This window comes from Schistocerca serialis, chromosome 3 (assembly GCF_023864345.2).
Source record: "Schistocerca serialis cubense isolate TAMUIC-IGC-003099 chromosome 3, iqSchSeri2.2, whole genome shotgun sequence".
Classification (NCBI taxonomy): domain Eukaryota; kingdom Metazoa; phylum Arthropoda; class Insecta; order Orthoptera; family Acrididae; genus Schistocerca; species Schistocerca serialis.
Window position 1 is genome coordinate 1,028,258,951 of NC_064640.1, and position 13,841 is coordinate 1,028,272,791.

At 45.1% G+C, this 13,841-nt stretch overlaps 2 protein-coding genes across 3 annotated transcripts in view; one reads left to right on the forward strand and one right to left on the reverse strand.

Moving 5' to 3' along the window:
- Positions 1-13,841, reverse strand: part of LOC126471489 (polyhomeotic-proximal chromatin protein) — a 304,690-nt gene that overhangs the window by 128,221 nt on the left and 162,628 nt on the right. The window lies entirely within an intron of this gene.
- Positions 3,053-13,841, forward strand: part of LOC126471376 (nucleolar and coiled-body phosphoprotein 1-like) — a 157,397-nt gene continuing 146,608 nt past the window's right edge. Inside the window, exon 1 of the mRNA XM_050099498.1 lies at positions 3,053-3,148. Coding sequence (XP_049955455.1) covers positions 3,053-3,148 — 96 coding nt within the window. The remainder of the gene's footprint in view (positions 3,149-13,841) is intronic.

The window sequence follows — 13,841 nt, forward strand, 5'->3', positions numbered from 1 at the left end:
CCTTCAGGGCTGACCCTTAAATCATAAGAGTACGAGGGGTGGAGATCCCTTCTGAACAGCGCGTTGCAAGGCATCTCAGATAAGCTCAATAATGATCATGTCTGGGGAATTGGATGGCCAGCGGAAGTGTTTAAACTCAGAAAAGATATTCTGGGGCCATCTTGTAGCCATTCTGGACGTGTGGGGTGTCGCATTGTCCTCCTCGACTTGCCCAAGTCCGTCGGAATGCACAATGGACATGAGTGGATGCCGGTGATCAGGCAGGATGCTTAAGCACGTGTCACCTGTCAGACTCGTATCTAGACTAATCAGGGATCCCATATTACTCCAACTGCATATGCACCACACCATTACAGAGCCTCCACCACCTAGAACAGTGCCCCGCTGACGTGCTGGTTATATGGATTCATGATGTTGTCTCTATACCCGTACACTTCCATCTGCTCGACACAATTTGAAAGAAGACTCGTCGAGGGGGCCAGGCAACAAGTTTCCAGTCATCAACAGTCCGATGTGGGTGCTGACGGGCCCAGGCGAGGCGTAAAGTTTTGTGTCGTGCAGTTATGAAAAGTACACGAGCGGGCCTTCGGCTCCGAAAGCCTATATCGATGACGTTTCCTAGAGTTGTTCGCACGCTGACACTTGTTGATGGCCGAGCATTGAAATCTCTTGCAATTTTCGGAAGGGTTGCACTTCTGTCACTTTGAACGATTCTCTTCATTCGTCGTTGGTCCCGTTCTTGCAGGATCTGTTTCCGGCCGCAGTGATGTCGGAGATTTGATGTTTTACCGGATTCCTGATATTCGCGGTACACTCGTGACATGGTCGTACAGGAACCACCACTCGTACGCCAACTATAACACGATGTTAAAACTCACTCAATTCTTGATAATATCCCATTGTTGCAGCAGTAACCGATCTACGAACTGCGCCGGACACTTCTCTTATATACGCGTTGCCGACCGAAGTGCCGTCTTCTGCTTGTTTGCGTATCTATTTGATTACGCATGCCTATACCAGTTTCTTTGGCGCTTCAATGTATATCAACTAAATTAGTGATAGATGGTACTGATCCCCCACGGTATACAGAACTGGTCAACACATTAGCGTGTACTTTAATGCTAGAGTAGGTCAAAAAGAACAGTTTACGGACAAAGCAGGGCGCCCATGACGTTCCCGATCACTCCTTCCCCTGCCTCACAAAGGACACTTGCCGTATATACAAAACGGCGGGAAGTTCAAATTTTGGGTGGAAATTGAAAACAATAGGCCAATCGCGCTAGTGTGTTTTACCCGCATCTGTGGAAGCAGGGCTGCTGTCCCAAGTATAAATTCTCGTGAAATGTAAGATGGCGCATTGTCATGCTGACTGACCTAGACTAGTGGGACAGGCTGTATGATGTCACAATCCAGTTCAGTCTTTAGGGCTATTTATAACTGTGTAGACTTCTGATGTACTGCGCCAGAGCTCCAAAATTGGATCCATAACATCACAATCCAGCTCCGACCGGTCGGTCTATTTATAAGAGTGTAGAATTCCTGCATACTGGTCCCGACTTTCCATAGTGGGGTACGTGCTAAGACGTCAGAATCAAAGATCTGGAATACTGGCAGTGCGACGACAGAGAGAAAGGACGTTTGTGCAGGTAAGGACGGGTCTGCAGCCCTACGTGACATGTTTTTCCTTCCAAGCTACTATTCACTCGGAGGTGTACAGTCACTGGTTCAGTTGGCTCTGAGCACTATGGGACTTAACTTCAGAGGTCATCAGTCCCCTAGAACTTAGAACTACTTAAACCTAACTAACCTAAGGACATCACACACATCCATGCCCGAGGCAGGATTCGAACCTGCGACCGTAGCGGTAGCGCGGTTCAAGACTGTAGCGCCTAGAACCGCTCGGCCACTATGGCCGGCCACTGGTTCAGTTAACTCAACGATTTCATCTCTCCACTTGCCTCTTTATTTAAACACACAACGGGGAGGGAAGGGAAAGGCTCTACGCCCACTCGCCGCCCTCCGTTCTGTTCTTGATCACGTCTAAATTTTGAAACTGCACAGAGTCGTACTATGTAGGCAAACGTCTAGACTGAGCACTTAGACACTAGCCGACACGATTGCAAACACTGCATCAATTTCAGAAACTGTAGTAGTACTCCGTATCTATTTTCTGAACAACACGCTATTTGGTAGTACCTCTGCAACCTAGTCGCAAATCTAATTTGATATTCTGTATTCTATTCATTGGACGACAGTGCGGAACTGTATCGAACATAATACCAACATAGACTCGTGTATCTAACGCCATCCAGAGTCGTGAACAGACAGAGTAACATCAGACGTCTGCATTGTTGTTGTGGTCTTCAGTCCTGAGACTGGTTTGATGCAGCTCTCCATGCTACTCTATCCTGTGCAAGCTTTTTCATCTCCCAGCTGTCTGCATAGTATTTCTAAATGACAGCCCGTCAGCTCTCTTCTTATGCCCGATACAGACCGTGTGTCCTGCCACAATCGACACGCTCTCGATGGCTGACTAGGACATACTGGTGCAGCTCTATCCGAGACCAGGCATACTAGCTCAGCCTTATTCAAAATGACGGCTGGCGACGTACAACATATCACTGAATTTTCGCGTCAATTTTATGGTGAAATCCACGAATAATATATCGAAATCAGTGAACTTTCCACCTAAAGAAATATTAAGCCCCATTCGAGGTGCTTTTCAGGACCTTTAACACCGACCGAAAGATCAACACATACTGCAGCCAATTGGAAGAGAAGTTTAAGATTTGTCCACTATTCCCATTTCTGCTGAACATCCAAAACGTCAACAAGTAGAAAACCGAGAGTTCCACACACTTTCTTTGCGAATACTGGTGGTAGTGACACAACGGCTTATTAATGTTTCCAAGAAAGCTTAAGTCTTCCATCCACTTCTGAAAACGCCTTCCCCTAAGACACGGCACATGTCGACATGGACTGGAGACTGCAGGTGAAAGGCGCTCCCAAGCATCTGAGTAACGGGAGGTGACGCTGTCATCATAGTAGAGACATGAATCACACACGTGTCGGCAGCAGCAGCAAGCGGCACATCGCCCCAGTGTGCCACGCACCGCCACTCCTGTCGCGAAATCCAGCACGCATCCAAGTCAGTTCGCACAAATTTGTGCTTAAATAGATGAAAATTGCACTACCATTTCGCGTGATTCCGCTACACTTTTGTATCGACTGTTCATAAATATTATGGCCCTAGCAGGATGTTTATGATTTCGTTCGAGATCTGCCTGTCATGCACTCTAAAATTGATCGTACTAGCTTCTTCCTTTAAACAACATCGCATTACCTAGGTGTGTATGCGAGATCGCTGTAAGATAGAACACTGCGTGTCGAGATCGCTACTACATGCACGCCGACCGCCGCGAACTCTTGCATCATAGCCAAAACTGTTTCGTTATGTGTGTAGTAGGGTAGGAATTGTTACTTATACTTATTTAAACAGCTGTAAGGCGTGTCAGGAGACGCCAAAATCCACCGAGATCCAGACGCTAGAGCAGCGCAAACGTCTGCCGAACGACTGCAGCCATAGCGGAGCTACGCCCCCTCTACTGGTGCACGAGAAACATGCAAACGTCGGACTTCCGCAAGAACGAAATGCGCACCTCATTACGTTCCAGTGCCATGACTACCACTCCGCGAAAGCTGTAGGTGCACCCTTCGACAGAAACAAACGCGTGCAGGCAGCAGCGTTTGATGACCGAACTTACAAGTATGCTGCAGTAACGTAGAGAACAAAAACAGAACACTAGATCACCACAAAATCTCTCTCCTATAAAAAACAACCGTCAAGCAAATTGCTAGAGAAACGTGTGGCAGAACCGTAGGAAAACCCTAACTATTTTAGGTTGTACCTGGGACATCCGACATATGAAAAGCATTTCGTATGGTACAGTATTGTGGGTGCGAACGTGCCGATGTTGATTTAACGATCGACTGACCTGGGGGAGGGATCAGAAAGGGTGGTCATCAGTCCCATCGGATTAGGGCAGGAAGTCGGCCGTGCCCTTTCAGAGGAACCATCCTGGCATTTGCCTGAAGCGACTTAGGGAAATCACAGGAAACCTAAATCGAGATGGCCGGACCCGCGTTTGAACCGTCGTCCTTCCGAATGCGAGTCCGGTGTGCAAACCACTGCGACATCTTGCTCGGTTTGATTTAATGCCATCCAACAGTCGTTAGGTACGTATCTTCAAAGTAAAATAAATACAGCAATACTGCGTTGGTCCGCACGGCGCACAGAACTCGTCATTTCTACAGAGCCAGCAGCGCTGCTTGATGCCAGAGGGCTAAGTCACCCCATACTCTTGAAAGAGGTCGGCTTCTATCGTTATAGACGCGAGAGCAGAATTGAACCTCAATCAGATAAATCTCACGTAGGGCTGAAAGGGATCTTTGGGTGTGAACTGCAACACCCAAATGCTTTAGTGCAGTGCACGGAAGGAGTTTAAGGCATTCTGAACACACTAACAGGATGCATGGAATTGTTTGCGAACGTTGCTTTGACGAAGCAAGCTATTTTGTTGCATTACAGTTAGTGACCAGCACGGTGATCTATAAACCAGAAGGATATTCCACGAGCTATTTATAGCAGTCCTACTCCCAACCCCTTTAAGTTGACAAACTCTTTTTCACTCACCTGGAATGTAACACAGTAAACCACGTAGCAGAGTAACGGTATTCTAACCTGCACGGTCCTGTTTCATCGAAGTCTCTTACACAGGTAGTTCTCACAGTGATGACAGTTCGAGTGCACTTATCACGTTACATCGGTAGTATTCCCATGTGTGCCTTGTAACGTCATAGAATAAATCTAATTTGATCTTCCAGCATACGACCATTGCCGCGCGGAGTGGCCGCGGGGTTTGAGGCGCCATGTCACGGATTGCGCGGCTGCTCCCGCCGGAGGTTCGAGTCCTCCCTCGGGCTGGGTGTGTGTGTGTTGTTCTTAATATAAGTATTGTGTAAGTCTAGGGATCGATGACCTCAGCAGTTTGGTCCCTTAGGAATTCACACACATTTGAACATACGACCATTTCTGTGTGTCTTCCTATCACATTCCTGCAGTGGTGGCAAGAGTTTGCGACACAATGGACTGTCAGAAAGGCTGATTTCTGACGAGTCACCAGAAAGATGTTTGAAATCGTAAAAGAATTAGCATAGGGTGTAGGAAAGTACCGCAATAAATTTGTAAAAGAACACACTGGAACTTAAGTTCAAGAGCAGGATGGCTGGATCGACAGTCCTACTAACCTACGGTTGATCGTGTACATAGAAGACGAGCGGACAGTTGCTGCGATATCACACACAGTTGTTCCATCGGAACATCAGTTTTAACATTAGACAATTGCAATTTATATGGTACACTCGCATATCTTTTGGATGGTTTCTCGCTGATTTTACCCAGTATTCGTACTGCTATCACATTGCTTAAAAAATTAAAGTATTCACAGCGAACGATGCAAGATATTGAGGGAGGAAGGCCGCACCCCTCCCGAGTGTCACCCCGTTCCACGCTGGGCATTAGTACTACGTATTGTGCGCAGCACCGGACCGCGCCGCGTTTGGCTAGTGCGTCCGGTATTTCGTGTTACGCGCTGAGTAGTCTGAGTACTGTACCCGGAAAACTGCAGCGCACATAGCATAATCCGAGTACCGCGTCGAACTATCCTAGGTGTTGCACCCGTCTACAGCGCCGCGTCTTCCCTGGGATCCCGTCCGAAAGGCTGTGTGTAAATAAACGTTCCTACCCGAGTTCACACATGACGAAACAGTGTCGGCTACGATACTGGACTTGGCGGCGATCGGCGTCATCTCGGCACGTAGTGTTTGTTTAGATAAATAAACGTTCCAGTCCTGTTCTATCCTACAACAACCACACTATACACACAAATCAGTAATGTACGAAATCGTAAACATTTTGCTATGGTTATAATATTTATGTATAGTCGATACAAAAGTGCAGCGGAATGACTACTTTCGGTGCAATTCTCATCGATTTTAGCAAAAATTTGTGCAAACTGGCTCAGGTGTGTGGGCGGTGCGTGACACTGGGGCAATGTGCCACTTCCTGCTGTTGACCGACAGACGAGTGATTCGTAGCTCTACTGTGGTGACAGCGTCGCCTCCCATTACCCAAATGCTCGGGAGTTTTAGTCACCTGCAGACTCCAATCCATGTCGACACGATGTGCCGTGGTCTGGTGTCTGATACTGGTGACAGTTTTTCGTGCTGAAATGTCTAGGATAAGAAGGGTACGGGTGGCATATGTATTTGCCAGGTTTTTTATGCTTACAATTCGACTTGCTGGTAAGTATAAGGTGTTTATAGACGACTGGTGAAGGTCGTATGGGCGTCTTAGGGGATGGCACCTTCAGAGAGTAAGACTTAAGATTTCTTGGAAACATTAATAAGCCGTTGTGTCACTAGCACCAGTATTCGTCAAAAATGTGTGTGGAACCCTCGGTTTTCTTCTTGTTGTTCTTTTGGATTTTTAGGAATAACTGAAATAGTGGACAAATCTTAAACTGCCGTTCAGTTAGGCTGCCAGTAAGTGTTGGAACTTCCGGTCGGTATTAAAGTTCCTATATGTTACCTGGAAGGGGGTTAACAATTCTTTAGATGGAAAGTTCATTGATTTCGATATGTTATTCGTTGAGTTCAACATAAAACTGACGCAAAAACTCAGTGATATGTTGTACGTCGCCAGCCGTCATTTTGAATAAGGCTGAGCTAGTATGCCTGGTCTCGGATAGAGCTGCACCAGTATGTCCTAGTCAGCCATCGAGAGCGTGTCGATTGTGGCAGGACACACGGTCTGTATCGGGCATAAGAAGAGAGCTGACGGGCTGTCATTTAGAAATACTATGCAGACGTCTGATGTTACTCTGTCTGTTCACGACTCTGGATGGCGTTAGATACACGAGTCTATGTTGGTATTATGTTCGATACAGTTCCGCACTGTCGTCCAATGAATAGAATACAGAATATCAAATTAGATTTGCGACTAGGTTGCAGAGGTACTAGCAAATAGTGTGTATTTCAAGACGTGGTTACATTCAAATCTTCACAGAATATTAGTACAGCATGCGGCAAATCGCCCAGAGACCCGACAAAAATAAATGACGGTACTGTTGCTGAATGCGAGCAGAGACGGGGGTCCAGAGCACTGAAGGCAGTCACGGCTAGCAGCAGTCGGGAAGCAATGGACTACGGAATGTCACCTAACTGTATGACGGGGCGCCGCCCAGTCACGTAAGTACCTACTTGCAGGCCAAAGTGGCCCGAATTCGGTGGCCGTATGACGTCATGCGGTGCGCTAAGAGCAATGCTGGTGCTGAGTTACACGCGGTCTGCAGCCTGAGAATATGGCTCTGGCGCTTGACCCGGGGCAGCACACCTCAGCAGAGCGGGGTACGGCAGGGGTTGCCCGCGACTCGAGCGCCTAAAGCTCAGCGCGTTATGGGGATTGCGGTATTTAAATAAAGATGCAAGTGAATACCTCTCCTATTTCTACCCCTCCCTGCCCTCAACTACGTACGATAGCGACCAGTGTGACAGTACAGAACGAATCAGTGGACTATTCAGTTTTAATGTTAGGACGAGTGTTCTATAGTTTGATAGTCAACAGACTTCCCATCATTTTAAACTTGGGATAAATGGATTTTCTCCCTGTTTTGAACTTACTGTAACTGCTGAGCTGGGGTGAATTGTTTAAACTGTAATGTCATTAGGGGGTGGTGGTTATTTAAGCAAACACAAGAGTGGATTTAGAGGGACGCGGCCCGAATCGGCGCGGTGCGGTTTGAACGTTCGCAGACGGCGAGGGAGGAGGCGGCCGCGGCAGGGGCGAAGAGCCCTTTCCCTTCCCTCTCTGGTATGTGTTACAATGAATATGCAAACGGAGAGACTGAAATGTAGAGTTGGCAGAAGCAATGACCATACACCTCTGAGTGAACTGGCACAAACATCCCCTTGTCTCAGACGTTACAGTCAGCGTTCCCGAACTCCGATTCTGACGTCGTAGAATGTGCCACAGTGTCTCGTCCATTAAGCCCGGAATTCTACAGTCTACACTATTAGTAATAGCCTGATAGGTTTGAACTGGATTGTGACAAAATAGAACCTCTACTATGTCAGTAAGCATGACAATGCAACATATTGAGTTTCCAGACAATTTATACTTAGAGAAGCCTTACTTTCACAGGAGACAGGGGGCATTTTATACATGTGGCAACTGGCCCTTGTGAGACGGGGGAGACGGTCATCGATGACGCCATCGGTGCCTTTGTCCGTGAAATGTCCTTTGTGTCCCACTCTCGCAGTGAAGTTTGCGCTAAATTTTGAGTTTCAGTAAACATAGTCAATCTCGGAGGTATTGCGTTCTTTTAAATTTGGCAAGCTTATTTCTGCTTCCGCTACACCTTTCTGACTAATATTGTGTAACGTGGGGGATCTTATTAACCCTCTGTCAACAACGTGGAGAGGAAGGATGTTAACAACAAGGTCGGGTGGCATCCCATGCGGGTAGTCCGTACCGCGGAGCACGCGACCCCTCCAATACTGTGAGGGTGATAGGCTAGGATACACTAGCTCTGATATCACCTGATCTACAACGCGCATGTGCACTAAGGCAAATAGGGCGGCCGGCTGGTTATACAAGAGACCTTGTCTGCAGGAGGTTAATTCATTGGATACCTATCTCTCAATTGCCGACCGACGCTATTTCGGCCACATTTGGTCTACGCTTATATAATTTGAAAAGGGGCGGAGACTGCCTCTTAAGAAGGCGTAAAGCGAATTTTTATCTGCTTTTTTAAATAGATATATTTTGCGTTTATTTTTGATGGATTTGGATGTTACGGTATTAAGTCACTCTACAACGACCTTCTCGTTACTAACACATGTAGCCGTCATAATGATGCCTATTTCCGCTGCATTATTTCTTGCTAAGAGGTCGAGTATGTTTTCGAAACAATTTACACTTCGAGTGGGCTCCTGAACTAATTGTTCAAAATTTTTTTCTCGGATAAAACTTTCAGTAAGACTTAGGACCTTCTGTGGAATAAAGAAACAGGGAGAAAAGTGAGGAGTAGACTTTTGCTATCAACTAGAAATCAGTATTACAGATACTGTATTGAAGTAATCTGAGAATAAGTAGGCTTGTCTTAAAAATAAACGTAAGATATCCCTTGGAAATCAATGAAGCGCTTACATTACCATAGAACAGGAAACGACTACTAAGTCTTTCAGAAACTGATAAATGAAGAAACTACCACAACTTGCTGATAATGGGAGATTTTAATAAGAACAAAGAGTTCTTCAGTGTAAACCTCCGTATGTAGCAGAGCTAGAGATAGGCCGAGAACAAAGGTTTGTCCGTAACATATTAATCTACAAGAAAGCAAGCAGGTAATCAACATGGCAAGCGCCAAATAGGGCTGCGGATGTAACTGTTTATCAAATAAGAAAAACTGTAAAGGGTGTGACTGCCATAAATCACTTTCGAATTGAAAGTTATCATATACTGCAAAAATTGATACAATGCTAGAAGCAGACTCAGTAGACAGGAAGTCAGGAATGTAAATTGTATTTGTTCGAGAACTGGGAGGTAAATCATATTAAATTTCAGGTTTTGGGCAAATGCAGTTCCAATTACCATTACACAGACATAAAAGAAAAGAGCAATTATTTAACAAAGGTAAACTCAAAAAGAAATCATGCTCGAAAAAATTAGGTCTGAAAAGAAATAAAGCACTTATTAAAAGAAATCCAACTGAAAAATGGGATCATCATATAATATGCTGTATCAAAACTATTCTTAAATGTTTTCGAGAAGATGTGAGACGACACACTAAAACATTTTGTACGAGCAGCAAATGAAAACGATTGGTGTATGAAGAATTCAAACAAACTTACGTTTTGGTTATACACCAAGTTTTCAAACAGCCTTACGGTGTGTGGCGGAGGGATTTTGTGAGGCTAGCAAGTGCCTTTCCTGGGATTAGTTTTCTTCGGTCGTTCCACTTTAATCCGCTCCGCACGCATACTCCACCGAGCCTGGTGGCGAACTGGTTAGCACTCTGGACTCACATTCGGGAGGACGACAGTTCAAACTCGCTCTCGGCCATCCTGATTAGGTTATCCGAGATTTCCCTAAATCGCGTCAGGCAAATGCCGGGATGGTTCCCCATCCTCCCCTTATCAGACGGGACTGATGACCTCGCGGGGTCCACTCCCCCTAATCAACCAACCAACGCATACTCCTTGATATTTTATTGAATTAACTGTCTCTGGTGATTGTTCTTCACTCGTGTAATAATACAGGAAAGTGTCTTTCTGTCTGCGTATTTGCAATACGTTACACTTGTTCACACATCTCCGTACAGTCGGTATCCATCTCTATGCGATTCCTGTATTTGTGGAGCCGTGTAGACACACGTTCTTCGCAGTCTTTCATTCGGAAGAAGTAGTGCACGCCTGGTTACAGCCATGTTCCGTGGACGACCGCAAACATTTTTCCATCGTCTTATCTCACAGTGGAATAACTGCATTAACAGTTATCGCGATTACTTTTGTAATAATAAATCTTTCCTTTTTCCATCTTCTCCATCATCTTCTCGTTTTAATTTGACTGGGTCTTATACATTATAAATGAGTCAAGGTAAAGGGGGGAAGGGGGGAGGGGGGTCCCTAGGGATCACTGTCGTTGGGGCAACTCCTGTTCCTTATTTATGTAAATGATATGCCCTCTAGTATTACAGCTGACTTTAAAAATTTAAAATATTTCTGTTTGCTGATGACACTAGCTTGGTAGTAAAGGATGTTGTGTGCAACATTGGCGTGGTTTCAAATAGTGCAGTACATAACCAATGTTCATGGTTTGTAGAAAATAGACTAACGCTAAATCACAGTAAGACTCAGTTTCTACAGTTTCCAACACACAATTCAACAAAACCTGAAGTTTTAATTGCACAGAACGGGCATATGATTAGTGAAACTGAACAATTCAAATTTCAGGGCGTTCAGATAGATAGTAAGTTGTCGTGGAAAGCCCACGTTCAGGATCTTGTTCAGCGACTTAATGCTGCCGTTTTTAATATTCGAACGGTATCAGAAGTGAGTGCTCGTTCTACACGAAAATTAGTATACTGTGCTTACTTTCATTCGCTTATGTCGTATGGTATTATATTGTGGGGTAACTCTTGCCATTCTAAAAGGATATTTTTGGCTCAAAAACGGGCGGTTCGGGCATTAAGTGGTATAAGTTTACGAACATCTTGTCGACCCCTGTCCACGAGTCTGGGTATTTTGACATTGGCCTCTTAATATGTATATTCCTTACTGTTAACAGTATTAGCTCATTCCCAAGAATAAGCAGCTTTCACTCAGTTAATACTCGGCAGAAATCAAACCTGCAATTGGATCGGACTTCCTTAACTCTTGTGCAAAAATGTGTGCAGCATACTGCTTCATCCATTTTCAATAAGCTCTAACTCGAATTCAAAAATCTTAGCAATAATCCACGCGCTTTCAAATCCGAACTGAAGAGTTTCCTCATGGGTCACTCCTATTCTGTCGAGGGGTTCCTTGAAAAATTAAGCTGATTCTTATTGTATTGTTGATTTCGTTTACTTAAGCTTATGGACTGACTTTTTCGGGTTCATTTTTATCTGTTATTACTTTTATGTTGTAATTTCATGTACTGACACGTTCCACGACCTTAGTGATTTGCTCCTCAATTTGGTCCTACAGAACTTGACGTGTAAATAAATAAATAAATAAATAAATAAATAAATAAATGACACTGCTGTAATGCTCTGCTCGACGTATGTTCAAATATCTGCAGTTCTGTAAAACGTACGCGACCTACTTCTGTTGCAGAGGCAGACAATTTAAGCCTCAGAACTCTTCAGATTTTGGGAGAGCTAGCCTGGAGTGATGCATTTGACACCCCCTCGTGCTGTGAAAAATATTCCAGGCAGTGATAGTAGAGAATGAAATCGACATTGTCAAATACATATAGACAGAGTGTTCAACTTGAATAAAGCTCCTCATTGTGGTAGATAGTTCACAGCTCCTGCTGTTATTTTTCTTTTTTTTACGTAATAGCTCATTGAACAGCTCCAGATAGGATAGGTACCCCTTAAACTGAAAATAAGTACACTATAGAAACACGGTCTCGATAAAGTTTGAAGTTTATGTTGTCTACTCACATAAGAGAACTGAACAGGAAATGCTGGGGTGATGCATTCTGGGAACTCAAAAGTGAGCAGCGCTCACGGTGGAGGATGTTGCCTTTTCCGGATGAACACTGCAGCCTCCGAACAGGATAAAACTCATATCTCGCAGTGTTAACGTATTTTCTGAAAAGTAAACACTCCCCAGGCTGCCCGCGCACTGTGCCGACAGTAATTCATAAGGGTCTATGTGCGTCTTGTGACGTAGTGGGGGAGACAGAGTGGGGGTTCACCAGCTAGGCCATCAGTTTGTAGACCTATGAAGGGGGCAAGTGCATAAACACAATCCGGCGACCTAGTTTCCCTCGCCCTTCTATCCTGCCTATCTGCCCTTCACATCCTGTTAAATCCCCGGAACACAGTTTATCCTTTAACACGGCTCTGCTGCATTTGGAGTTGGAACAGACAATTTAGTACTTGATTTTAACCCAATTCATTTAATGGTTAACAATTCTATACCATTAGAACAATACTTTCAATAATCTACCATCTTTCCATCCAATGATCGCTGAAACTATTAGTCCTGGAGGAAAAATCCAATAGGATCTTTCTTGTAGGAAATTTTAAGCAGTTTTTTTTTTTCGCTAGATACCGCAGTTTTCAAATTATTAGAGAAAAACATAATAAGTGACCTTTAAACCCAGCCCCATCTCAAGGCTTACCCCACCGGTCAGGATTTTTAGTATGTTGTCCGTGACACTCCCTCCTGGCACAGTGCAAAAATTTAGGACCGCGCGATTTTGCCTCCCAATTTCGCTTCGTTGTGTGGGATGTTTGCCGCAAGGACTTCGTTACTGGTGTTGTGTATCCGCAAAGTGCACTTCCTGTTATAAAGTCCGTCGCCCCTCTGAAAGCCGACATCTCGTAGCACGACCATTTTAAGATTCTCGTCATCTGCGCATTCAGTAGCGACCGTATCGTTGGTGTATGACGCACAAGAGACTCCTCCGTCGAGTTCGTGCGTGAACTGGACACTTCACGTGCTACCGTATCAATTATGTACCATCGCACTTCCGTTAGTAGAAAACTACTCTCCCCTAGAATCAACTGAACGAAGCAACAACTTGTTTGTGATACGGCTCGAAGTACCCCGTCGCCGATTGTGGCAGCGGACAGATGGACGACCTCATTCAGTGCTTAAGAACTTATCCGCGGCCATACGACCCAGCTCGACATCCCCGCTGTGGAGTAGAGATGTCCCCGCCCCCATCGCCACACCATTCCCGCTGTTGGAATCTTCACAGATGGCCTCGACTAACGACACACATCGATGGCAGTGTACGATTATGTCGGAATGCACATCCCCGTTGGAAAACAAGAGATTAAATAGGTCTTGATAACATTGTCTCCTCCTCACCAGCGATATGGGCACCTATCCGTTAACATGCATTCGCTTTTCGCAAGCAGCAGCCCACGGGCGACCTGTACGTTCAAGGAAGACACTGGATCACCCCAACAATTCGTAATTGTATCGAAAAAGTTTGGGCAACATTCCGTCGACACGAGAGTATGTGATTTCCCTCTGATCTCAACTCTGTTTAGCCTATC